At 31.8% G+C, this 27,271-nt stretch overlaps 4 protein-coding genes across 14 annotated transcripts in view; 2 read left to right on the top strand and 2 right to left on the bottom strand.

Moving 5' to 3' along the window:
- The first annotated feature begins 7,533 nt into the window (after positions 1 to 7,533).
- Positions 7,534 to 11,134, top strand: LOC148936167 (uncharacterized). Its single transcript, XM_089079561.1, has 8 exons — positions 7,534 to 7,850; positions 8,839 to 9,209; positions 9,354 to 9,734; positions 9,866 to 9,907; positions 10,396 to 10,464; positions 10,588 to 10,750; positions 10,834 to 10,928; positions 10,994 to 11,134. The coding sequence occupies exons 2-8, from the start codon at positions 8,856 to 8,858 to the stop codon at positions 11,132 to 11,134; spliced, it is 1,245 nt and encodes a 414-aa protein (XP_088935687.1). The 5' UTR covers positions 7,534 to 7,850; positions 8,839 to 8,855.
- mRpL43 (mitochondrial ribosomal protein L43) lies at positions 11,126 to 13,283 on the bottom strand. 3 transcript variants are annotated; one of them, XM_089079564.1, is made up of 6 exons: positions 13,135 to 13,283; positions 12,589 to 12,694; positions 12,376 to 12,482; positions 12,087 to 12,292; positions 11,591 to 11,737; positions 11,126 to 11,410 (listed from the first exon to the last, which is right to left on the bottom strand). In XM_089079564.1, the coding sequence occupies exons 2-6, from the start codon at positions 12,591 to 12,593 to the stop codon at positions 11,357 to 11,359; spliced, it is 519 nt and encodes a 172-aa protein (XP_088935690.1). In that variant the 5' UTR covers positions 12,594 to 12,694; positions 13,135 to 13,283; the 3' UTR covers positions 11,126 to 11,356. The 3 variants fall into 3 exon arrangements, with proteins under 3 accessions (XP_088935690.1, XP_088935688.1, XP_088935689.1); XM_089079562.1 differs by lacking the exon at positions 13,135 to 13,283 and having other exon boundaries at positions 12,589 to 12,980; XM_089079563.1 differs by lacking the exon at positions 13,135 to 13,283 and having other exon boundaries at positions 11,126 to 11,393; positions 12,589 to 12,960.
- A 941-nt stretch (positions 13,284 to 14,224) lies between these two features.
- Positions 14,225 to 24,609, bottom strand: gig (TSC complex subunit tuberin). 5 transcript variants are annotated; one of them, XM_089079988.1, is made up of 30 exons: positions 24,469 to 24,609; positions 23,387 to 24,162; positions 23,170 to 23,306; positions 22,858 to 23,051; positions 22,581 to 22,784; positions 22,325 to 22,499; positions 21,876 to 22,076; positions 21,675 to 21,816; positions 21,397 to 21,545; positions 21,154 to 21,326; positions 20,842 to 21,010; positions 20,535 to 20,756; positions 20,193 to 20,448; positions 19,914 to 20,032; positions 19,632 to 19,796; positions 19,353 to 19,518; positions 19,031 to 19,227; positions 18,820 to 18,936; positions 18,423 to 18,604; positions 18,144 to 18,357; positions 17,444 to 17,875; positions 17,205 to 17,373; positions 16,924 to 17,125; positions 16,457 to 16,640; positions 16,142 to 16,321; positions 15,894 to 16,069; positions 15,411 to 15,759; positions 15,155 to 15,295; positions 14,917 to 15,087; positions 14,225 to 14,478 (listed from the first exon to the last, which is right to left on the bottom strand). In XM_089079988.1, exons 2-30 carry the CDS (start codon positions 23,475 to 23,477, stop codon positions 14,269 to 14,271), a joined length of 5,487 nt encoding a protein of 1,828 aa, XP_088936114.1. In that variant the 5' UTR covers positions 23,478 to 24,162; positions 24,469 to 24,609; the 3' UTR covers positions 14,225 to 14,268. The 5 variants fall into 5 exon arrangements, 4 of the variants coding, with proteins under 4 accessions (XP_088936114.1, XP_088936113.1, XP_088936115.1 ...); XM_089079987.1 differs by lacking the exon at positions 24,469 to 24,609 and having other exon boundaries at positions 23,387 to 23,724; positions 24,027 to 24,264; XM_089079989.1 differs by lacking the exon at positions 24,469 to 24,609 and having other exon boundaries at positions 23,399 to 24,264.
- Positions 24,610 to 25,026: 417 nt separating this feature from the next.
- The window catches only part of LOC105431634 (uncharacterized), a 7,059-nt gene continuing 4,814 nt past the window's right edge, over positions 25,027 to 27,271 (top strand). For 3 of the 5 annotated variants that reach the window (XM_011645935.3, XM_011645933.3, XM_089079995.1), the window contains exons 1-4: positions 25,553 to 25,672; positions 26,056 to 26,140; positions 26,235 to 26,357; positions 26,470 to 26,562. In XM_011645935.3, the coding sequence (XP_011644237.2) occupies positions 25,670 to 25,672; positions 26,056 to 26,140; positions 26,235 to 26,357; positions 26,470 to 26,562 (304 nt within the window). In that variant the 5' untranslated portion in view covers positions 25,553 to 25,669. Of the gene's footprint in view, positions 25,258 to 25,552; positions 25,673 to 26,055; positions 26,141 to 26,234; positions 26,358 to 26,469; positions 26,563 to 27,271 lie in introns of those variants that run through there. The other 2 variants (XM_011645934.3, XM_089079993.1) reach the window with 2 other exon arrangements.

The following is a 27,271-nucleotide window of genomic DNA, read 5'->3' as shown; positions in this document are numbered from 1 at the left end:
CTGCCACCTGTAACGCCTGTAAATTCTTGATATTTTCAGGAATGTCCGGTATATCTGTAAAAGATAAAATAAAAATGTCTCGGCATCAATAGATTTATGTCTCTTTCTCATACATAATATCGCATGTGATAGTTGAGCAAGATAATTTAAAAATAACAATACAACGCATGTTTTGATTACTCGTTTCAAAACTAAAAGAGACTACTGAAACTGTATAGTTGTTTTCCAATTTTAATCATATTTTGTTGGAAAAAAAACTAAGAATCTATTCAGTTCGTTTCCTCCGCGTGTTTCGCTTCACGTCCAAGCAGAGTGATTTGGAGTCAAACGTGCCACGGTACTAACGAGAGGAAATTACAACAAAGCGTGATTCCGCTGCAAACAAAAAAACATACTGCGACAACTTGTTTCACTTTGTTGACTTTTTCACGCTTCAACTTATTTTAATTTGTGCAACTGTGTGAAACTGTGTTTCGACAAAAATTTGAAAATAGCAAGAACATTTCGTTAATTAAGCCTATGAAAATAATATTTAGGCTATTATCACAAATTTTTATATTATTAAATAATTTTGGAAGAAAAAAAAGTTTGACGCGCAATGCCGAAGGAGATGAAACCTTATTCGCTAAATAAAAATTAATTATTAAGACACATCTAATTAGGATAAAAAGGATAATCGAGAAAATGGATGGAAATGGATGGAGATTTTTATTATCAGGGAACATACTTCTTCTCTGAAACTTTATTATCGAAATAGATCTAACATTAAAATCGGAAAAAAAATTGTCGAGCCGAGTGTTGACCCGCAATGAGTTTACCCTATAAAAGAGAAGGATCGATTCTATAGACGAAGAATTTATGGATGGACGGAGATGCAACGGTCCAGAGAGGCAGCCTAGTACATATTACGCCCTTTTTTCCCATACAAGCGATGTTATCAATTTTCAGATGCCACTGCATCACGGCTAGTCAGCAGCCCCTTTTGATGCAACCGCAATAAACATTATAAATAGCACGAAACGTCCACCCTCGGGGAGGCCTTTGTAATTTACCTCAGAGGAAATGGCGAGAGATCGTTACTCTATTGCGCCTATTTGCAAACCGAGCCGAGACGAGAAAACCTACATAAAAAGGATGAAGAAGGAGAAAACGAACGAGGAGACAACGAGAGAACAGATATCGCCGAAGAAATATCGCCGTTCAATTTCCATTCCGATTCGCGACTGTTGAAGTATATTTACGAGTTCCGTTCGATCTCTCCGATTCTATTCCCGAGAACAATCGGCGAGTAATGTCCGTTCAGTCGTAAGAAGAACATAAAAGAAGCCAATAAATGTGCGTGAGACATGAATTTCAAAGCGATATATATCTTTCAAAGCAAATTCTATCGCGGCTCGGCTCGCGAGAAGAAAGAAATCTTTAAATATAGATATAGTAGCGTAACAAAGCAGCCATCATCTCAATCGAGCATCTAATCTTCTCGATCGGAAACCTGTTGCGATTGCGCAACACTTTCATCTTTTACATATTCGAGGGGAAGAATTTTGTCCCGCGTTTGTATTACACCGCGCGCGTACTCATTTTACCAGCGTACGCGACCACGCGAGGTAACTTCGGATGATTCAGTGCAAATGAATGTGTGTTATGTACATACGCGGACGTTGTAAACGGAATCAAATACGTAACATATTTCTCAATGTATAATTAATCGTAAATCCCTACACTTACGTCGATAGTGTTGCTTCGCGTGACACGGGTTGATGCGATCGTGCATGCTAAAATATTGTGCAGGAAGCGTGCAACGATCGCGCGCGATACTTGTAACGCGGTAATTGTAATAACATTTTTTCATATTCTTTTCATATATATATATATATATATATATATATACATGTACATATATCATTCCATTTCTATTCCATTTCTATTCTATTTTCTCAACGAAGTTGTCATGAGAAAACATTGATATGATACAAATTGATTGGATGGACAAGAACATTAATACATTACATACATTATATAATTTTCTTTCTTTCACATTTGAATTCCGACTAGATTTCTTTATATGCGTTATTTGAAAATTTAGAATCTTGACTTTTTATCTTTTTTTTTTTTTATTATTAGAAGACTTGCGTAAAAACTTTCTGCCTAGTATTTCTCTTGTAATATTGCATATGTTATATGTATGTACGGGTTACGTCATTTTTTAAAAATAAAAGTACAAATATTATTTGATATTACACACGGGATATTCTCGAGCAATGTAAAATGCAACCGGATGGTCGACCATGTTGCTGAACTGTCGATAAACTGTTGTGCCTTCTCAGTCAACCAATCATCGACAGCATTAATCTAATAAAAAAATCTTTTCCTTTAGAACCCACTGAAGGATATCCGTAAAGCTCCCGTACGTTGGAAATTAAAGATTGTGAATTGGAGATTAAAATTCTGTTAATCGGGGCAAATTGGAGTAAAGTTAAATTTTTTCGTTTAATCGAATTTTAATCTTTAATTATTAATCTCTCGATCTTCGATGCAAGCTATCCGATAAAAGCTTAATATATTTGTTATGAATGAGCCATATTTAAAAGTTTGCCTCTCTTGGACATTGTTAGATATATAGTATGCATATCACGATGTCGATATCGATGATGATTGGAAAATTGGAAGACGCTGTATATCGTGTTCCAACATAGCAACAATTAAATTAAATTTTTAATATCACGCATGACAAATGTCGCTGCATCATCAAAAATTTATTTATCGCGTTCGCAAGACACATCACTAGTATAATATTTAAAAATCACCAAAATCCTTTTTCTCTTATCGCAATCGGAATGTCATACTCTCCCCTCTCTTTTCCGATCCTGATGTAAAAATTCTTCTATAGTGCATGCGTCACACATATGGGCGCGCGTGCGCGCGGCCGCGCGCGCATGTGCGTGTAAACAAGTGACATTTCTACTTGGCGAGACCCAAAAATATCAACTCGCCGAGTTTCAAATACAGAGCATTTTTAATAGATCAAAAAGATTGTTGTCAAACTTGAAACAAATCAAAGATAGAAGAAAGAGAAAACGTTTTTGGCAAGGGAGAACACTAGAGAACACTTTGCGCGACAAATAAAAGGAGGAAAGAAAAATAAATAAGAAAAATACATTCGAGGCAGAAATATTCATGACAGGAGCGCCAGTGACAGGCGGGGCGACTCGGTGCTCCGCTCCGCCGGTTTCACTCGGCTTAGCTCGGCGCCGCGACACAATGTGGCGGGTGGCGCGTGGCGCGTGGCGTGTAGCGTGTGGCGTGTGGCGTCGTGGTAGCGCGACGCGATGTAGCGGCTGACGCACTGTGGTGAAGAGAGGAAGCGAAACAAGATACACCGTTATGCGGATTTCATTATCGTTCAACCGACGGTTGCCGCGTCGAATATTAAAAGTACTAGTACTAGTACACAACATAATTTCTAAAACTGCCTTCGCAAATAAAGTCGGCAGGATTTTGACGCGCTACACGCTTCGCTCGATCTTTACCACTCTAAATTGCTCTTTTATATATGTCTCCCTCTTTACGGGCTTGCCTTTCTTCTTTAGGATAGTCATCGGTCAATTGGCAAACTCTCGAAAATATCAAACAAAATTTACTAATATACTAATGATGAGAACCATCAACCATCAACCGTGATATATCACACATGAGACACACTTAACGAGACGCTTCTAATGAGATTAATTACTCGATTAATTGCTTGAATTCCTAGACGCCCCGTTACATAGTTATCTCCCACATATAAAATATACCCTCAAAAATTTCCTTGCAATGGTTTAAAACTATACACTTATATACACAAATATATACTTCTCACCGTTCCTGGACACATCCAACTCCACGAGGTTTTCGAAATTTTGAATGTCCGGTGGCAAACGATGTATCTCATTGTCGCTCAAGCCAAGCTTTCGTAATCTCTGAAGTCGGAAGAAATTCTAAAACATGAACAGAAATGATATTGGCTTACAGAAATTCTCGATATCGGCTTTTCTCTTCTAGATTACATCATCTAATAATCCTTGTAGGCAACAAGTTTGGGACGTTATGAATACAATAGTGTACGTGTACGTGTATGTGTGGCATATGTATACGCACGTCATGCATGTGTGCGTGTGCGCGTGCGCACGCGTGTGCGTGTGACAGGGAATACGGGTGTGTACAATGTGTATATGTGTATATTGATAGAAAAATTAGAGTTAAAACAAAGAGAAAGGAGTAAAATTGATAGGCACACGCTTACTTTTGGCAGATCACGAATATGATTCGCATCTAGTAGAAGCTCCTCCAAACTCCTCGAGTATCGCAAGATATCATCGGGGACGCACGGCAGAGAGCAATGACGCTTGTCGACGTATTCTACCTGCCTGTTACACCCTTTAAAAATTGGAATGCAGCGGAACATGGTACACTATTGGTACTATTCACTGTCGATCACGTTAAAACAGCACCGAACATTATTATCCACATTAATGGATAAAAGAGTTACGCGCGCCCGTTGTTATTTACATGTACTTCCATTCGATGCACGCGAGAGAACGCACGATTTCACGCCCTACTCGGCTTGAAACGCGTTCTTGGCCTATGCTTCGAGATCTGACGTCATCACGTCGACGAACCACCGATCACGTTGTGGTTCGCGTTGCTCCAGAACCATGCGAATAAGCCACGAGCGGAAGCGAACACACAGCAAATACGACCACGAAGCACGGAGCTATGCCGCATCCAACCGCGTTGCTCCTCCTCGCTCCTCGCAGCTCCTCGTATATACAGCTCCACGATCGTTTCGAGTTCCGATCAGCACCGATCGTGTCGCCTGGTATTAGTATCGCCTGGAGTCGTCAGCTCGCTGTCACGCGTTTCCTCGTTACCACTTGCTACTCATCGCATCGCTAAACTCGCTTAGCCTTGCCTAGCCTTCGCCGAATGCTCACGAATACTCACGAACACTCACGAAACTTACCATAGATACCTTGGCTTGTTTTCAAGAAACGCGATACATGCGCGATAAAGAGAAATAGACAACGTAAGAGAAACAGAGAGAGAGAGAGAGAGAGAGAGAGAGAGAGAGAGAGAGAGAGAATGACAAGAAAATTAAAAAAATGATATCAAAGTTAGTTTTCCTATAATAATTCCACGGACATATTAGGAATAAATGGAATATAAAATCCCTAGTTTAGGCAAGGAAGATAAAAACTCTGGAATGCGGGGAGAACAATTTTTCGTTATATTCATCTTATTCATCTCACCACTGACGAGATACTATTAAAGACCGACAATCGTGGGAAAATTTTCGTGTTCACTAACAGAGCCCCGGGGATCCGGGGATAATTAAAAAACGTTGATATTATCATTGATATTATTTTGACTGTACTGAGGATAACAAAGATAGAATAACGTTCATTTATTATTGTTACTATGACTGTTATTACTGTAAAAGGAAAAAGAACTATTAATTTAATTTGTAAAATTAAATCCATCATAATGACAGTAATAAATAAACGTTTTCCTCCAGTACAGTCAAAACGGTCGATAATATCAACGTTTTTCAATTATTCCCGGGTTCCAAAAGCGGTCACGCTAACTCCCGTAAGATTGTCGATCTTTAATAGTATCTCGTCGGTGATCTTAGATATGTATTTGCAACTATTATACTATTTACACTGTGTTGATAATACAAAAAATTAGTAATACAAAAAAAAGTCTACTCATACAACACGTATATATAAACATGGTTCTATGTGTGCAATCTTCGGAAGGGAACGTCCCGTTTGATCACGTTACAATTGGACATAGCCACTTACAGCGACCAATGCCTGGAAATTTTCCACTGGATCAACCAATCGAAAATTTTATTTTAAATTGGCCAATCGACAACGTGGGTAATCGGGCATTCCCTCACTCCCAATCTGCCGTTGTGAATATGCCACGCCCTTTAGCTTATGCTCCATGAGACTCCACAGACTTATTATATATATGTTCATAGTGGCTATGGTCCACTTTGCGTTACAAAAACTTCGAAGTGTTTGATTAATCAATCAAAACAAAGAATTCTATGAATTGACCAATCAAAAAATGCTTCGAAACATTTGTAGCACCAAGTGGACTGCATCCAGTATAAATAGTAACGGGTAAATGGAATGTGAATTCGCATGAATGCAGATTCAATTGCGCAGACCATGTTATTAGATGCCTCCAATTAAATTAACGACAGAAACATATACAAATGTAACTCATAGATTAATATGATATAAACGATCATATGTACATACATACTGTACAAGCAGGGCATTTACATAGGTCTCATAGTATTGGTACGCCTTCTTTAGATGAAAAGAGAGAGTAGATATGTCGTATCTTCTATTCTTTAGTTTCCGAAAGTACACGATAAAGAACATCGATAAGATAAGCTTTCTCTCTCTCTTTCGTTCTATCAATAGAAATAGAAGGACATAAGATAATGCTCTCAGTTTATTAACTCAAACCTTGATTTTAGTTAGAAGGCGTATCCAGTTCTACAAGATTTATAAGTATTTATTTCTATATTCACAAAGCAAAGTGACGCTTTTTTCTACCAGATTTTTTCGTTTCGTATAAAAACGCATAAAATGAGCATAATTTCATCAAACTTGGAGTTGATGGGGCTAAACTGAACAATTGGTATATAAAAGAATATACCAATCGGATACAAGCACTCACTAAGGGACATTGCGTAAAAAAATTTTAGTCGTAATCGTAAAACGTAAGCAAATTGACAAGTCACAGTCGATTATTTTTGGACTGTAAGGAGAATAGGCAAACTCTGATTGATCAATTATCAATTTATTTATGGCTTTACAATTACGACTAAAATTTTTTTCACATGTAATGGCCTTAAGAACTCAATGAGCAATTGTGTTTCTAGATACATTCTATAACGTTCAGCGTTCAGCGTTCAGCAGAAAAAAAAATTTTGCAATTGTTGTAAGATTCTTTAGTGTTATTGATTCGTATATTTAGAGCCTATAGAACTAAGGACAAAAACCAATCATATCAAGTGATCTACTTTCTGTAGCTGAATTAGCGTGGACATTTGGATTTAAAATGAAATAAATATATATATTTAAAATTTGATAAAAACGAGATAAAAAGTTTTAATGCATCCAAGTGCAGCAAAAAATAAACCTAAGATTTCTTATAACAATTGCAAAGCTGCTTTGATCACATTCAGAAAACAACAGTTAAACAAATTGAATAATTCGTCAATATAATTGGTCTAAATTTAAAAATCTAACAGTAAAAACCAATAACTGATCGCTCACTGATTGCTTTGTTTCGTTGAACGTACCTAACGGCTGCGTTTACAGAAAAAGTAGCTTTACACTATTGTAAGATTCTTCAATATGATTGGTTTGTACATTTAGATCTACGAGAAATTAAGGGCAAAAATCAATCATATCAAAGATTTTTACAACTTTGCAAGCTGCTTTCTCTGTTAAACGCAGCCAATGTTCGACTGCATATGTATAAGGAGGGGAATACCCTCCTCTGATCCTTATTGGCCATGTTACGATACATCCTCACAAAGTCTATTGCAAAAAAAAAAGAGAAGAAAAAGAGAAGAGGGGAATACCCACGGAGTGATACGTACACAGCATAACATCGGCGATTACGTTCCGTAGTATCGTTCGTGGCAGTCGGGTACTGTAAACGAGTCTATTGTCCACACCCAAATTTTACACTAAGCATATATTTAAGTCACAGAATTTAAATATACTGCATCAAAAGGATAGATTTCCTTCTTTTCAAAGGACATTTTCACCGAGCAGGTAAGCATATTAAAATATAATCCATATAGGAATTTTATGAAGGAATTTTACAGCTAATCATTATGACTCATAAATCACAAATATATCTACAATTGAATGTAGCGTATGAATGACTCTGAGAAATTATATATGTATGTTAAAGTTGATTTTTATTTATGTTATTATTTTCAATATTTTACATTAACATTTTATATCTGTGTGTATATCAATTGTATGCAACGTATTACGCGCTACGTGCGTACACCATAAAAACACATCACATACAGTATATATAATAATAATAAATATATACTTTTCTTGTATGCATTATTATATATATTTTATTTATAATGTGTTTATTTTTTTCAAATTCTTATTTTAATGAAAAATTTCAGAAAAGATAACATTAAGCCATATGTTCGTCGATAACTTTCATCGTTTTAAATTATATTTTTAGATTAATAAAACTAAATAAAAATTAATTTTAATTTTATATATTATAGAACTTTTATCCTTTAATACTGAGAAATTAACGATATGGTTATTAACTTGTTTTATCCATAAATTTATATACGATATTATTTTGCATTTAAATGTCTAAGATAATCGCAAAGATATGTGCAAAAATATAAATGCAACAATAGAATTACCATTAATGTGATCAACATTATTTTTATGATTATTAATGGAAGAAGTCATTTATTTACACTTTTTTTATATAAAATGAAAAAAATGCTTTTTTGTACTCGATAACATAGCAAATTTAATTTTTTAATATTTTTTTAAATATAATTAAATAAATATTGTTTTGTTTTCTTTTTTACTGATATAAATAATTTCTTTCTTCTGTCGCTTATTTAAGCATTCTATTTACTTTTTATATGAAAATGGTAGATTCTTGTAAATATTATCTTGTTTTTAATCTGGCACAAATCCAAAATTAAATTAAAATCGAAAAGAATAAGATTTTGTAAGACAAATTGATCTTACATCTTTCTTTTTTTTTTAGTAAGCTTCATATTTATCATGGAAACACATGCACGTGCTCCAGATCCTTTATCAAAAGATGGTGATATGGCCAACAACTGGCAAAGTTGGAAAGATGATTTTATCATATTTATGAAAGTAACCGGATATATCGATAAACCTGATGAAATCCGTGCAAATCTTCTAAAAAATCGCATTGGAAAAGTTGGTCTTCAAGCAATACAAAATATATCTTTTGACAGTGTGCAAGATAAAGACAATATGGACATATTGATTGAAAAACTTGATAAATATTTCAATCCACCAAAAAAAGAGGTGGTTGAACGATATCAGTTTTTTACAAGATCAAAAAAGCAAAATGAATCTATTGAACAGTATATAAATATTTTAAAAGTATGTTAAATTTAGAATATAAATTTTTTGTAAATTTTAAAATTATATATATATATATATATATATATATATATATATATATTGTAAAATTAAATATTGAATTATATTCAATTTTGACAAAATTGAAATTTTTATTATTTGTAGGAAAAAGCCAAAACTTGTAATTTTAATGACATGACAGATGGTATTATACGAGACAAAATCATTTTTGATACTCATGATGCGATATTACGTAAAAAACTTTTTGAAGCTGACAATTTAGATTTACAAAAGCTGGTAGCGATCTACAACGATTATAGCATTAATATTGAAAAGATGAAACAAGTTACTAAAGAAAAAACAACAGAATTGGCAAGTTCTACACAAAAATCATTTGATAATACGAAGAGATGTTGTTGGAGATGTGGCCGTCAACATCCGCAAGGAAAATGTCCTGCTTGGGGATCAAAATGTACGAAATGTGGTGATATAAATCACTTCACCCACTGCTGCAAGGGCCCTAAATTTAAAACGAATAATGATAAGGTAATGAATTATCATTTTAAAATAAAATAATTGGTTTTATAAAAGTATGGATTATATATTTTATTATAAATATTTATTTTATTATAAAAATGAATTATTGTGCTTATTTGTATGATTTTTCAATATTACAGATGAATAAAAATTTATTGGATTCAATGCAAGACCTTGGAAAGGTAAACAATTTAAAAAGAAACTAATAAAAATAGCATCGATATTTCTTTTTATATACATATATGAATAGATATATAATGTTACATAGATCTATAATTGTAATATCCATTTATATAAAATATTCAAATAATGATTTTATATATGTATATATATATATATACACATACACGTATGCAACACAGTTAAACCTCAAAAAATATTTTGTATGTAGGTAATTGATTATATAATAAAGATAATACCAATTATAAAACATGATTTTATTTACGTATAATAATAATAATAATATGAAGCAAGATGTTTTTATATGTATTTTTTTATATATTTGTGTGTGCACAGTATTATATGCATTAAAACTGAAAAAGAAAATTATATTCAAACATGAAAGTTTTCAATATCTCAAAGCAAATAAATATAAAATAGAAATAAAATTCTATGAAAACAAATAACATGAATCTTAAATTAGTATCATAGAAACAATTTTATGTTGTAGAATAATAACAAATGGAATAATGAAGCAGAATCTATAGTTAAAGTTACGAGTCCAATAAATAATAAAATGGTATTTATTTTTTAAAATTACCTTGCGAATTATCTTAAAGTATGTATGGTACCCTTAGTAATCAATTATAAATAGTGGAATAAGATAGAGATATTTTTTAGAGTAAGATAAAATGTTTTCTAGATCGTTTTTCCGGATATTCCGGCAACTCCATGTGATGTAAATTTAATTATCGACAATAATTCTACTTCTGATTCTGTAGTAACGAATACGCAAAATATTCATTCAAAAATATGCAACAATGATATAATGAATCAGTCAGCACAATCTTTATCTAAGAATACACGTACGTATTTTTTGTTTTATCTATAAATATTCATATATAAACAGAGTATATTACGTATAATGAAATAATGCGATTACTTACAGAATATTCGTACTCGTATAGGAAGGAAGCTGTCAAACCAGATGGAATAGTTACTGATTTATACAATAGATATGAAAATGTTCAACTTAAACAGATGGTAACACTTATTAATTAAAAGCGGATGACATAGTCATGTATAAAGTATAACATTTTCTTTTATAGAAAACGCCAGGTACTTCTCAAGCTCACAAAAATTGTATACGGCACGGTGGAACATATTACACATCGAACAGCACACAAAAGTTTAAAAAGGATAAAAAGGATAAAAAGGAAAAAAATGAAGATTCTTGTGTATTGTCTTAAGTAATTTTTAATATTATGTATTTTATATATATATATATATATATATTTTTGACAAATTTATAGTCATTATACAATGTTATGTATGCTAAAAATAAATTTGAAAAAATATTTCTGTATTGAAATATCAAGTATGATGTGTGTGTGTGTGTGTGTGTGTGTGTGCGCGCGCGCGCGTGCGTGCGTGCGTGCGTGCATACACACAAAATAATAAAAATATTTATTTCAAGTTGGATTGATTTTCACTTCAATGACTGCTTTTCTAGAATTAGAAAAAATCTGCAATGAGAATTTCTTCATATTTACAATATAAACAATTTGTAATATATGAAATTTTCCATTATGGCTGTATATTTAGATTTACATAAGATATACACAAGATCATGCTTTTATATCCTATATATTTATATTTAAATTATAAACAAAACTGCCATATCAGATATTACAGAGAGATTATACCTTTTGAACACATTCTGAAGTTTCCTTATCTTCTTGGATTTTTGCAGAATTATTAGCTACATTATCAACCAATTGCTGAGCTTTAAATAATTCAATAAGCTGTTCCGTTGCTGTAGGACTGAACTTGATAGCTGCACCAAGCTCCTTCTATAGGGAAAAAAAAGTGTATCGGAGATATTTTATCAAAATGCATTTTATATATTTTTATATGTATATTATGTGTAGTGTGACTGAGTGTGTGTGTGTGTGTGTGTGTGTGTGTATGCGAGGTGTGTGTGTGTGTGTGTGTGTGTGTGTGTGCGAGGTGTGTGTGTGTGTGTGTGTGTGTAATTCTCTGTATGCAGCAATAGATTTGATACTGTGATCATCTACGCTTAATTTAATGATAATTTACATGTTGAATATCTTTCTGAAAATTATCGCACATAATTTAGACACACACACACACACTACACATATCAAAAATAAAAAATATTGTTTCAAATAAAACAATTACATTAGGAAATTGTGCCAAGTTTAACATGGGATTTCTAAAAATAAATGGTGTCCAAGGTCCTTGAATTGATGGAAATTCTGTATGCCAAAGTTTACGTAATCTCAATGAAGGACCATCATGAAACTGCGTTCGTAACAGTTCCATCCATTTTATAATATCATCTCGACTATAATTTGCAACTTCCATCCATTGTCTATCGCCATTCACTGGACAGGGTATATATCGTGTATTAGTGTTGTCAATAAGATCTAAAATAATAATCATATATTTTCCAAACAAATGCACATACAATATTCGGCAACTATAACCGGATGCCTGTGTCTTCTTGGTTTAATATATACCACTATTCCTGGATTTTCTTTCGCATAATTGACTAGATCATGCTCTATAAAGCTCCTACAAAAAAAAATAAATACCAATTTAAAATGAAAAAAATGAGAAATATCAATTTTGAGCTTTATCACGTAAAATATATCTATATACTAGAGGTTAGACGAATCACCTCATTCCTCTACTTCCACCGTGACTTTTGCAAAACTTTAAAGTTATTCTTTGCAACTGGCAGACATAACGTCCGATTCCGAGACCAAAAGGTGCTCGTGGAAATCCTGATTTGAGAAATAAATGTTTATTCGACATAATATTGTATCGCGTGAAGCGTGAATAATGCTACGAATGACTACAAGCTAGTATTGTGATTTGTGATCGGTATTACTGAGACTTTTGGTCGTGCAACAGCAGCGCACACTGTCGCAACAACTACGATCTATACGAATTCTACGATTGTGTTTCGATTTACGATCGTGTTATATTCATATACTCATAATGCTCGTGAATAACATTTAAAAATGTTTAATATTTGATAAATAACAAAGATGAAATGATGAGCACTGGAGCGAATACGTGCAACCTATGAGTTACAATCCAGCAAACGAGAACAAATTGGATTGAATAAATCTGTGTGAATCAAGTTTCCGAATCCGTGAAAAAGATATTTAATTTTATAGATTCTGAATACATTGAATTCGTTTTCTATATGTCTACTTACAATAATGTGGATTCTGGTAGATTCAAAAATGAAAATATGAATCCATTCCCTATGCCTGTAGTTATACAAAATTCGTGGACTAGTGGATAATAAAAGCAAATGGCTAATCCACAATTACGAATTGAAACGAATTGGTAGCAATTTCACTTTGATATTCATTGGGTGAGAGATACAAAAAGCAAATGGCTAATCTGTATTTACGGTTTCAAATGGATTGGTCGCATGTTTCATTTTCTATGCACATTGCATGAGAAACAAGAAATAAATAGCCAATCTGTAATTAGTGATTTCAAATAGATTATAGATAGAAAATAGATTCAAAAAATTCAAAAACTTCATTCGACATCGCTTCAATGAATAATTTTCAATTGTTTAACGAAAAAAATCTTCGAGCGCGCGACTTATGTCTATGATTTTAATTTTATTTAAAAATATAAAGATATAATCTTTAAAATTATAGTTATCTTTACGAAAATATATTTCATTTTTATTAACAGAAATTATCCCACAATTTAAAACATTAGATCCGATTCACTTGGTGCTACAAATGCTACAAGGCATTTTTTGATTAATTCATATTTTTTGTTCTGATTAGTTAATCAAATCCTTCGAAGTATTTGTAGTAGCAAATAGATTGCACCCATTATTAGCTGATGACTCATAAACATTTAAATTTCTTTATCCTTTATTTGAAGAATTAAACATTTTAATTAATTATTCTTCAATTTTAAATATATATATATATATATATATATATTTCATGTATAATTTTATTCTATATAAAAAAATTCAGCCCTAAAATGAAAATAATTTCACAATTTCTTTATTTATGTTACAAGTACAGAGGTACATTTCTTAGTTATATAATTACACAAAATCTTACATTACAATAAAACTTGCTTACTTGATGATATATATATATATATATATATATATATATATATATATATACACATATACATACATACATACATCTAAGATCATATATTTTATCTTGGAAAATTTGTGCACACTTTGGATTCGCTGCTTTAATCCGACGATACTTTTTCATACATTAGCTTGATCTGATTCAGTCGTTTTCTATTCATCATTATTTTTTTTTTCACATACAATTTTCTTTACATGATACAAAGACTATGTTGTATATTCTGTAAAGTCGTCCATATAGACTCGTTTGTTGGTTCTCGGTGATAATTCATCTGTGGTAGTTTCTGGATTATTGTTAATGTATTCTTGCAATACTCTGTTTCTTAATCGCTTGATATGACGTAAACGTTCCAACCAATTAGAAGCATATGGATTATGACTGTTCTGTTTCAAAGACGAACAAACCATTGAAGCTAACTGTAATATAAATATATATTACATTATAGTAAATATATGAGTAAATATATGAGTAAATATATGAGTAAATATATGAGTAAATATATGAGCACGAGTGTGGTATAGCAGCCAGTGCACTGGTCTACTATACCACAGATCCTATTTAAATTTGCATCCCGGCAGAATCAAAAATGTTTTTATATGTTCGCGTCTCCTCTTCGGCGATCTGGCAAACCGCCAAGAGTATTCTCATCTCACGGAAACTTCTTTCAATCAAGCAGTTCAGATTCGGCATTTAAATTGCATATCTCATATGCCTGTGTGCAATCTGCGTATGCACTACAGGCGTATACGCAAGCGAGAGAAGTAGGCCTGAGTTCGACTTGGATTGTAGCGCCATTGATGACGATGATAGCAAATATATATGTTTCTTTATAAAAGCTTTTCTCTGATACTTACATTAGCATGTAGAGCAAGTTGCCGAGAAAGAATAGCCAAATTTTGATCTGAAATTATTTTAGGTTCGCTATGACCAATATGCTCCGCTAATTCTTCTCGTGCTTGTACTGTAACCTGGTTAGTACCATGGTCTAAAGGTTGTATCACAACACAGGCATAATTAAATTGACCCTGAAAGAGAAAATATTATAAAAATTACATATAATAAAATTTATAATGGCTTTAATTTTGTACATACTTTAACTGTCTGTATGTTGTATGATTCTTCAGATTCATTGTATACAAGTGTTACATAATTATTTCCAATATGTGTCTTTTTAGATGTACATTTTGGATCACTTGCTTTCGTAGGCATTAATGTTGCAACGTGAAAAGCTACCTAGAAAAATTTAAATTATTTTATTTGGAAAGAATTATTGTGTTTGCAAAGGAATTAATTATATTATTATTGATTATTGATATATATTTAATACATAACAGATTGATTTACAGACCTGTGTAACATCATCTTGCCAAATATAAGCAAATTCTCCATTCTCGCCATTACGATCTAATCCACCCAAAAATACATTTTCGTCAACATCTTTTAATCGGACCAATGTTCCTAAACGTTTCAAAAATTCAGTATAACGAAGGGAACCATGTTGATTTGCCAGAATTTCAATTTCATTCGAAGCTTGTCCTGGGCCGACGTAGAGTACTCCAATTTTATGAGTTTCATATGGCTGTATTCTATCTAAATTTGTTACTGCGCGTTGTATGGCTGTCGTCTGAGGAACCAACAAAGGTTTTTCTGTGGTGGTACCAAAGTGTGCTGCATGATAAAGTTGAAGGAATACAAAACTGTAATGAAGCAATATATTAATTTCTATTCTTTACAAAAAAAAAGCAATTGTTCCATCATAATAATATAAAAGAGATGAAAATTCCTAATATTATGATTTCTCATTGAAAAATATATACAATAAACATGATACCTCGGATTAATGCCTGTTCGTGGCGGCTCTTTTACTCGAGGAGAATTGCCTCGTCGCATGTTATCCCATTCTCGTGATTTTTTTACTGGACTCATAACGGAAATTGTATGACCTCTGTCGCGGAAAGGTATAGGTAAAGAAGGCAATGTAGACGGATCTGGCCTTTCATCCTTTTGCTAAAAACAATAATTAAAGTTAATTGTAGCTGATACATAATATATAAAAAAATAAGAATTTTTTTTATATACTTTATCTGCAATATGAATTCGCCCAATAGGTGGTTTACTTTCAACAGTTGATGACATTTGTTTCTGATTGTAATCAAGACTGGATAATCGGGAATAAATTTGAGTAGGTGATTGAGGCGCTTTTGTAATAGATGATTGTATTTGTACAGAACGTGTTTGTATTGCTAAATAATTTCCTGCCTACAATAATTTTCACATCATAGAATGTTATTTTCATTTTATTAGTTATTTTATTAATTATTAATGCATATATATAAATGCATATATATAAATAATTATCTCAATTATTAACATATATGTATGAATTATCTCTACCTGCATACTTGTGGGAGATGGTGGTACTGTATTACTAGTTGTCGAAATAGTTTGAGTAACTTGCGTTGCTCCTGGATAGGAACGTTGCGAACGTAATGAAATTGGATGCTCTCCAGTATTTTCTGAAGAAGGTGGAGTTGTCCCCATACCAAATATTTCTTCTGGTATAGCTTCACAACTAACTCTGTCAAGTAAACAAATATTGAACATTGTGAAAAATATTTTTTCCTGATAATAACCAATCTAATATAGAAAAATCGAATTAAGTTTTAATAATGATTTACTATCTATTTATGAATACGAGTACTTCCTGGAAATGTGTGCGAGCTCTTTAACATTTTTATTTGTTGCCATTCATTACAAATAATAATAAATATTTGGTAAATGTTAAGTTTATCTCCCTGAACGCCAATTTCGATAATTTCGAAATTGGAGATAAGAGATAAATATTTTCGATAAAAATATACCTCATATCTTTTGTATAAATATTTTTCGAATGTTTTTTCAAATCTGCATCCAGTTTAATTTCTAAATCCGAGCAAGTAAAATCTTTGTCGATTTGCTGCTGCACGTTTAGCTTTTCTTTATTTAAAAATGGATTTTTCCAATTAGCGCTCATTTCTGGACTAGAATTCGATCGACGTACTGGATTTCTGGAACGCCGAGTATCTATAGAAGATTTCCATTCTTTTAGATAATTATTTAAAAAAAAAATAAACTATTATATAATGTAATGTATAATACATACCTTCTTCACCTTCCTCTAAACTTTCCAAACTATCTCTTGAGCTTTGTCGGGATGGACTAGGTCGAGCTGGCGAACCAGGTATTGCGATTGGACCCGATGCTACAGAAGAAATTAATGGTTTCATGCTATGTTCATTTTGCGACTGACTATTATTTTTGCTCGGCACATCCTGTAATAGGAAATACTGTTAGTTCTTTTTTTTCTTCAAATAATTCGCAGTTAATTAATTTCGGAAATACTTCTGTTTCGTCATCAGAATATTCTGAAGTAGCCTCTGGTTTATTTGGTATTGCATCTTGATTTGGCATATACAAAGCCATGATATCATGTACAGGAAAGTCTATAGGAGTTTCAAATTGTGTAGAATTCTGGATTCTCATAATCCACGACATATCACCTGTAGGTCTACGAACATATATTTCAGCCCATCCTTGACACCAACAAGCACAAAGTATATGTTCATCTTGTTTATCGCTATTTAATATCTGTCCTAATTTTGATGATTCATTTTGTTCCTTGTCAGTCTTCTCTATAAACAATTCCTTTTTCATACTATCAGAATCTTCCATAGATTTTTTAGATTCTTCTGTAGGAGAATTTGTAGCAGTATTTGCATTTGAATTTCCATGACCACCAGACGATTGTCTAGATAATTTGTCTTCTTTTGATGTCTAATAATATAAATTTTTTATGTAATATATTTTTTTAAGTACATGTAATATAATATAAGTATATCGTGTTCCTAGTACAATATACAAAAAAGACCAATATTGTAATATATCATGAATAAATATTGTTCAAATATATACACATCACAATAATATATTATTCTATTTTAAATAATATTTTGAAATATCTATATAAATTTATTTTTTTTTGCAAAACATATAAATGCAATTATATTTTGTAAGATATATATTTGCAATTATATAAATATACCTCAATACTTGAAGTACGTTGTAAATTTGAGTAAGAAGTTTTTGTATGATCAAATAATAAAAAGCCAGGTTTACATGCTACCCAACAATTGTCACAAAGTCCACCACGCATAGCCTTATTATTACAACCACTTGTCGTCACAGTGATAAGCCTATTACCAAGAATCCAAGTCATTGATTGACCTTCTTTAAGAAGAAAATCGGCAGCTGGTAATCTGTTGTAAAATCAATATAATTTGTTATGTATTTGCTTTAATTAATCAAGATTATAATAAATTACCTTTTAGGGCGTGCTGAATAATTGGAAAATGTATAACGAGCCATTAAATCAATACAAGTTTCAATAAGTTCGATATGAAAGTTCATTAAACCTTCATCCATTGGAGGCTTTAAATCTAAAGCTCTACTTTCTCCTATCATTCGATTGGACATTATTGGTCTTTCTCTTCGACCTCTACTACCCTATATACATATATACACACACATATATATATATACAAATATGAAATATTTATTCAATTTATATTACATAAGTATGAAGAAAAAGATAGGCATGCACATGCATATAAGAAATTCTAAGAAATTCACACACACAATTTTAATACGCGTGCAGGCACGCACGCACATTATTAAAAAACATTTTGATAAATATAATTATCATAGATTTTTATTCCTACTTGTTCAGTCAAACTGGAACTACGTTTTCTATTCGAGGAATCTTCATTAATGACACTAAAATCAGATTTCATTAAATGTCCTTCTTCAAGAGGAATGATCACATTTGCTTTCAATCCCTGTTTCACAAAAGTAAAAAAAAAAGATTAGGAAAATAATTTTGTTTTCAGTATCCGTGGAAACTGATTAACATATTAATATAAATATACAAACTGTAGTAATAAATTTAACAAAATCTCTCCGAAAGGGAAGTCTGCATTTTAAAAACCATACTGCAATTACATGGTAAGCTAGAGAGACAGTATAATGATTATATTTAAAAGGGTTAGTATACGGCAATAATATTGCAAATACAGACATATACTGATCTCCAATAAAGCTGGCAAAAACTTTCGGAAGTCTAGTTAACGCTACAACAGAAATTTATATTTATAGTTAATATTTGTCCATCACACAATATAACAATTTTTAATAAATCTAACAAATTAAAATAAGTTAAAATATATTAAATATATTTTGATAACAGAAGACATACTTGATAAAAATTCTATAATAGGTATAGCAATATAGACGGTTGCAGAAATTTTGGATAAATTTAACAATACTTCAGACAAAAGTTTATTCATTGCGTCACGCATTTCTAATGTGCAGATTGTAAGACTGGTTACACATTGACTTGCGCACTTTGCTGTCAAACCAACCTAAAAATTAATTGTATTCTTTATTTCATTCCAATCATATTTCTAAAGATTCTCAAGAAAGTCTTTTTCATGCATTATAATCTTTATTAATCTATGTAAAATATATATCTTACCTCTAAACATTTTATTAGACTCTGTTGTAAATAAGGTTCCAAATGTGCATGATATGACGCCAGAGATGCTAGTATTGGAAAAACATAGACTCGAAATTCAGAGAGAGTAAATTTAGGCGGAACATTATAAAGTGACTCAGGGAGACGCAAACTCTTATCACTCACCTAAAGATTTATTTAATAGAATTAATCTCTTAGGGAATAATAATACTTTTTGTGTGTGTGTGTGTGTGTGTGTGTGTGTGTGTGTGTGTGTGTGTGTAAAAAAATGAGCCAACTAACCATTGAACATAAAGCTGCTGCAAAAAAATCAATATCGTTACTGTGACGAGATAATACTAATGCTCTATTCTGCATCACTTGAGGTAGTTCTTTTAATATAAGATGTAAAACTTTCCAATCTGTCAAAAAACATGTATATATACATATATTTGAATATGCATGTACATAATAATCATGATACTGACTATATTTTAAATATTTTAATACTCTTTTCTTTCTAGTACTCTGAAGTAATAAAGTAACACAGCCTAAATTGATAAAATTTTCTTTAAATATTACCTTTTTCTTGTTTGATGCATGAAATAATGGTTTTACATCCATGCGTTAAAGACATTGGAGTAATGTGACAAGATAAATGCTGTAATGGTACTGGACTTGCCGGTGGAGGACTGCTACCTCCACTAGCATTGTTTATACGCTCGCTTGTACCATGTTCCAAAATAAGGTATGGACTAAATCTAGTTATATTTGGTGGATCTAGTATACCAAGATGGTACAAAGCATTTGCTCTAATTTTTAAAAAACACTCAAAAATCTATAATGTTACATTATGTTACATTAGTCTTATATATATATATATATATATATAAATAAATTTTATTCTATTGATGGAATAATTACCAAATAACGTGTTGTTGATACATCATGGAAGACTGAAGGATCTCTGTAATGTTGTTCAAGATGATTTACTAGAATTTTATAAGCACAGATTGCATGACTCGATGGCAAACGATAAATCTTGGAAGTAAATATCTTTATAATTCCAACCACAGCAGTTTTTACATCTTTAATATCGGCATCCATAGATATTGGAGCGTCTGATGTAAAAGGTTTGTTGATTATCTAAAATAGATGTTATATGTCTCACATATTACAGATATGTACACACATACACACGTACGTTCTTTCTACAAAACAATGCTAATACCTTTTCCAATATGTCTAAAAGTTCAATGCATCGCTTAGAGTCACATTCCAGACAAAGATCTATTATTAAATTTGCCGTCATAGTACGTATTGTAATATCTGTATCTATATCCACATGCTGCGTATATGGTACAACTATTCGCTCAATAAGTTCATCTTCATATCTAGACCTATTAAATATTTGTATCATACATATCTGTACATATGTGTACGTACTGTTATGTACATGTACATATACATATATGTACATGTACATATGCATATGACAGTTGCAGCAATTACATTATATTAAAAATTAAAAAAAAATGTATACCTATTAATATAAATAACATTAGCTAAAACATCTAAAACTTTCATTCTAATGCTTGTACGTGTTTCAATTTTATAGTAACGTTCCATCAAAGACCCTAATTTGGTCTGCCATTGGTGATAAGTAGGACCTATTGTAGAAGCTCTATATTCAATTAATTTTAATACAGATCCTTCCTGAAAATAAAAATTAATAATAAATATCTACAAACATATTTTATATCATTTCGTATTTATATGCACTTACAGGTCGAGAATCACTACAACGTTCGACAAGATCATAAAAACGTTGAATACAACCATTATAATTATTTGCATCAAGCAAACTTTCAATGTTGCTAATTGTCTCGTGCAAACTTGCAGAAACTTGTTTAGTTGCCGGCTGATTACTGGTCTCTAAAACAACATAAAAATCATTATGTATAGAGTAGCTATACACATACATGCGCGCGCATGCATATATAAAACGTGGCTAATGTTCGTCTTTTAACTTAAATAAATATAATATTTTAAAATTAGCTTTACCAGTATGAGTGATTATTTCTTCTATAATATCAAGGATTATACTCCACGTAGGATCCCATAATTCATTTCCATATTTATTTACCAATCTTTGTATCGATAGAGTAACTTCATACATAACAATTGGATGATTGCATTGTAGAGCCTGTGAATATAAGAGTTGAATATTTTATTCTGTCAGACATTACACACATACATACATACTTGATAGAATGAAGGTAAAACAGATGCTGGTGTACATTCTAATTTTGGTATTCTATGCGTACCCCATAAACCCATGTTTACATAAAATACGGCACCTCGTAATAGGCGAACATCACGTTGAAAAATTGTATCTTGTAACAAGCGACACATTGTATACAAAGCACAATGACCCATATGTGTTCCTAATAGATTCCGCATAATCTGTAAAACCATATAATATATAGTTTTCAGTACTTTTCTTGGAAATTTCTAACAATAAATATGTGCAACTATGTCCTAATTTATTAAGATTTTATTTTGAAAAAGAAAAAAAATTACTTGTATATATGTGTATGTTCATATGTATTGTATAACTATATAACATGAAAGTAAATATTTGACATTTACATTTGTGACAGGTATTAATAAAGAAACAAAGAAAAAATGTATTTAAATATTATTGTTTGTACCTTCCAACTTGTTTGGCAATAAGTTTCAACATTTACACTTCTGCATAAGGCTATAATAAATGTTTGCAACGAATCAGATTGTAAATTACTGTAACACATGATTGCATCAAGAGCTTCCAAACATCCAGAAACAACTTCGGTATTATTACTATAATAACATAAATGGGAGATATACCTGAAAGATATTTATAATAATCTGTTTATTTGCATATTGAATAATTTAATTTAAAAATGAATATAATTTTGATGTATTTACTGAACAAGACCAGATATAATATCTTCGTCAATATAAGCCGAATTAAATTTGATAACATTTACAAGGAGAGATAGAAATTCAGCTCCTCTTTTTCCATCTCCTGCTGTTACCGTAGGCATCCATTCCAACAAAAAAGGGCCCATTCTTTCTTCCAAATGTAAAATATCTTTTCCATATTCGGTTAATGTTTGCAACAATTCCAATCTGAAATATTTAAAAAGCAATAGACAAAAGATTAACAGGGAAAAAGTAATAAACCTGTCGCCTGATAGGATACCTAGGACCAATATCTTCAGGAATATCGTATTCCTTCACTACCATGAAAAATTTTACTCGCATCAATGACGTAAGTTTAGAATATTGTCCTTGTACAAGGCATTTCAAAAAATTCAATGTTAAATGCCTGTATTCACGAGGAACATCCTTTCCTAGTAAATCTTTAACCAAATTCCACAAACGTTCTGCTGCTCTCTATTTTTAAAAACAAATAAATTGAATTACACATAAAATATTACTTTTTAAATATTTTACGCGTGTAAATCTATTTAGAACGACATCCTGTACTCTTCTTGTGCATCTATATACATACATCCTCCCATTGTTGATTGAGCACTGCCTCGCGAAGCTCTTTGATTGCCTTTGTACGATGATGCACCGGACTATCGGAGCTTATTTCTTTTTCGATATCGTAAGTCAAAATAAATTCTTCGCGACTTTTGTAACTTCCTGCAAAAATGACCGATTATAAATACATCTATCGAATGTAACAGGTAAAATTTGCAATATATAAATATCCGAAACAACACCTTCACATTCACCTTTATTCAGCCGAAAAAAGTGCTTCAGCCTATCTTGCAATGTTTTATTATCTTTGTCTTTCGAACTCATTTTTGACATTTTAGTTCTGCATTCAAAGAAAGTTTTGCAAACAAATATGTCTCGCGAATATTACACTGACGCATCAAAAGTAGATGCGACTAAACTGCTGGTTGAATGTGGAATACACAGGAACATCAAGAATCGATGATTGGTGGACTACCACCGGCAACGGTGATGCCATCTATATTTGGAAAATGTGGCTCGCTCTCTCTCTCTCTCTCTCTCTCTCTCTCTCTCTCTCTCTCTCTCTCGAAACTCTTTGTAACTATACAGTTTGCACATTCGAATTTTTCCGCGATAAATAAGATTGGATTTGAGTCTTCACTAGTAATAATTGTAATATCAGAGAGAAGCCTGAGAATGATCATGGACGCGTTTTAGCTGTATCCTTATTCGCGTAGGTAATGTGCACGTTTTTGTGGTTTTCTTCCGTGCTAGACGCAAGAGTGATAAAGAGGGGCGATATGGACATGACTCTCCATCTTTATTACTCTTACGTCTAGCACCACTTTTAGGCTTCTCTCTCTGATGATAATATATGCACGCGACACAATTATCCACAATTACCTTTAAGTAGCCCAGTTGGTAATCAAGAAACTTTATCGACTTGACGAAACTTGATCATCCAATCTTTGTTAATGTCCGAGTTGCGCCGTAGAGAGTTGATTTTACGTTTATATGCATTATTCATTGCCAAATATTTCTAAAAAAAAACGATTCCGAGCGTTTCTAGATCTTTTAAAGCTTGAACATTTTTAGATGTAAAAATCTAAATTTATCACAAATGGCAAAATACTGAAATGTAATTAGGAATGAGGTAAAACAAGTCATAACTCCAAGAATTTTATTTAAAACAAAAAAAAAGAAAGAAAACAAATTTATTATTCTTTTATCTACATTTTATAATAAAACTATAATTATAATAGATTACAATTAATAATAACATATTAGTTGTACAATAATAGGAAATGTTAGAGTATCAGATTTTAATTCGATAATAAACACTCACCTTTTATAAATCGCATTACCTTCTGTGATGAACTATACGTGTACTCTAATCAATTAATATTGATAAGTAATTCAAATAACACATATGTTTAAAAGATATTTTAAGACATTATGACATCCTCAAAGCTTGGAACATCATATTTTCTGGACAATATAAATAGCTATACATATACTCTCAGAAATATAAATTTGTACACAAATAATTCTAAAATAATTTATACAAGATGTATGAAAAGAGAATTCCAATACTCAATAATGTTAATGACTAAATTTATTGGTTATTTTGCAGTATATTTCCTTATAAAATTCCAGTATCGATATCATGCATATACACACCATTATTTTCTCTTTTTTCTTTTCAATGTATAGTATTTTGCAGTATTCTATCCCTCCTGTTTCGTCGTGCCAGATTGTTCGACCTTCCTTTTTGATATCTTTGTCACGCTCATTGCCTCATCGCTTTCTTTCGTTCCAACTTGAGAGAATGCGTCAGAACAGCAACCACACAACCACACTGCTGACAATGAATACTACTGAGCCGTTCTGCCGCTGAATCCATCGTGACTCGAGGCAGATTTCAGTGTCGTGCAGCGTCGTGGCAACTACTGACACTGACGGCAAACGGCAAGTGACGATTAGTTTCGACTACGCAGTTTCGACTACGCAGTGCAACCAGAAACGTAGCGTACAGGAACGATCAGGTGAACTAACGCGAATAAAATCCTTTTGGTTTCCTTGCGTAAAAAAAACTTTCTTGAAAATATTTACTTACGTGTATAAATATTTTATGGTAAATCCTTTTTTCTCTCTTTCAATAGTAGATCAATAATTATATTATGATACATGTCATAAGAATGTTTATCGCTGAATGATATAGAAAAAATTTCAGAGTATAAACATAGCTAGATGCAATTAGACACAACTCTCCGGGCAATTTTTCCTAGTTTTCCATGCGAAATGTTCATATAACTTGCTGCAATTAGTACAGCAATCAATATCTTCGTGCATAGAAGCGGATATTATATCACAATATTCTACCTTGATCGTAATATTCATTCTTAATTTCTCACGATTCTTGTGGCGATAACAAGTAAAAAAATTGTTACAAACGGTACATATGGCCGATGTACGTGTGGTGAATCTGTGTGGTGAATCTCCCTCCTCTCGGATGATATTGCGTTGTATTTGATCCAAGGACAACAATGGTACGAAAATACCATAAAATGCCAAATTTGGGACTCTTATAAAACTTCTGCATATAATAAAAAAACATCAAATCAGCTGATAACCAACTATTTCTATGACATTTGCAAAACAAATAGCACATTGTATGAAATAGATGAAGCTGCCTCTTGATTTTTTTCAAATCCAAAATCTCAATTTCAAATTTCGACAAGTATTCGACCATTTATATTGTATAATTTGCTCAAAAATTTCACAACTATATGAAAAAACATTTAAAAACAGCCATATTTAATATTTAAAAACAGCAAAGTCCTTTGATGGAGAATCAATTCTGTAAATACAGTCTTCCTCGATGATTTATTATAAATTTTTTGTTTTACATCTTTATTCATTTTGCTTCCAGAAAATGTTCTCGCGCAATATGTTTAGTCTTCTTTCTGGGACATTGCTAATAATTGCCATTATTCCGAATGTGGCAGCTTATAACAGTAAGTGATCATTAATAAATTTCTATGGTTGATTAAAAATATTGTAAAGTACATTAAGAGAAAGTACCATCTTATTTTTCTTTACTTTTTTTAGAATATGGAAGAACCTGTAAAGACATTGGCTGTCGCAGTGATGAAACATGTGTGATGGCTGAGGATCCTTGTACTGGCTATACGGATAAATGTGGACGATATCCAACTTGTCGAAAGACAAATGGTAAGAAACAATATCAAATAATATAATGAAAGCTCTCTTGGAAGTTGTTTAATTCCTTATCGAATATTTATGATAGAGCATGTAGTATGTTTATATCTTGATGTTTTTACAGATGCAAGTTGTACTAGTATGGTTTGTGGAGAGAATGAATATTGTAAAAGCGAAAATGGTGCACCGAGGTGCGTGAGAAAATCTACAGGATTAGGTAAGTTGTCATTATCTTGTCTCATTTCGCCTTCTGTATGCGTCTATTCGACACATTGCGAGCATGAAAACATAAAAGCGGTGACTAACGCTTGAATAAAGTGCATGAAATTCCATTCGATCAAGTGGAATAGATTATTTGGAATCGTAAAATTTCAAAATTTTTATATTTGTGAGAAAGATGGGTGCTTAACATTACGAAGCTCATAGCATGTGCAGCGTTGGAATGAGAAAGGCATGATTCTTAAAAAAGATGAAACAGAGAAATATATCTATTTAATAGTCATGTCCTAAAATCACGTTTCATGATTTTTCGACGCGCGCGTCGAAATATGTATCTTTTAGTCTAATTGTAGAATAACCGTTGCTAGATTATTCGATATAAAAACAGTATTCGATATATTGTTTGTTAACTTATGATATAATTAATTTACAATTTCCATCAAATGTACATAGCTCATGTGCTATTCACAATATGAAATTTCAAAATGAAATATAAATATAATAATTTCAATATAAAATTTCAAACGATGTAACAATCAAAATTATCTTATACATGTACTGTATAATCACTGCATCAAAATGTTGTTTGTTTCAAGTTTGCAATTTTATTGATTTAACAATTTTGATTTGTGCGTAAAAAGAATTGTGTATTCTGTTAAGTTTTTTAAGATGTAGTGATTCTCCTTTTTTAACCTAATTTACATAAT

The sequence above is a fragment of the Pogonomyrmex barbatus genome, unplaced genomic scaffold, assembly GCF_055798465.1.
Source record: "Pogonomyrmex barbatus isolate J1 unplaced genomic scaffold, ASM5579846v1 scaffold3, whole genome shotgun sequence".
In the NCBI taxonomy this organism is placed as follows: Eukaryota; Metazoa; Arthropoda; class Insecta; order Hymenoptera; family Formicidae; genus Pogonomyrmex; species Pogonomyrmex barbatus.
This window is presented reverse-complemented; position numbering and strand designations above follow the sequence as displayed.

Bases quoted from the DNA above. Each gene is read 5' to 3' on its own strand.
- gig (XM_089079988.1), bottom strand. From the start codon at position 23,477: ATGTCAAAAATGAGTTCGAAAGACAAAGATAATAAAACATTGCAAGAT. The intron at 17,374-17,443 runs GTATTTCCGAAA...TTCCTATTACAG, and splicing joins ATTCTGATGACGAAACAGAA to GATGTGCCGAGCAAAAATAA. The intron at 15,760-15,893 runs GTATCATGTTTA...GCTTCATTACAG, and splicing joins CGAACAGGCATTAATCCGAG to TTTTGTATTCCTTCAACTTT.
- mRpL43 (XM_089079562.1), bottom strand. From the start codon at position 12,725: ATGTCGAATAAACATTTATTTCTCAAATCAGGATTTCCACGAGCACCT. The intron at 11,738-12,086 runs GTAATTGTTTTA...TTTTCCCTATAG, and splicing joins ACTTGGCACAATTTCCTAAT to AAGGAGCTTGGTGCAGCTAT. The intron at 11,411-11,590 runs GTATAATCTCTC...TTCTCATTGCAG, and splicing joins CTTCAGAATGTGTTCAAAAG to ATTTTTTCTAATTCTAGAAA.
- LOC148936167 (XM_089079561.1), top strand. From the start codon at position 8,856: ATGGAAACACATGCACGTGCTCCAGATCCTTTATCAAAAGATGGTGAT. The intron at 9,210-9,353 runs GTATGTTAAATT...TATTATTTGTAG, and splicing joins AGTATATAAATATTTTAAAA to GAAAAAGCCAAAACTTGTAA. The intron at 9,908-10,395 runs GTAAACAATTTA...TTTATGTTGTAG, and splicing joins CAATGCAAGACCTTGGAAAG to AATAATAACAAATGGAATAA.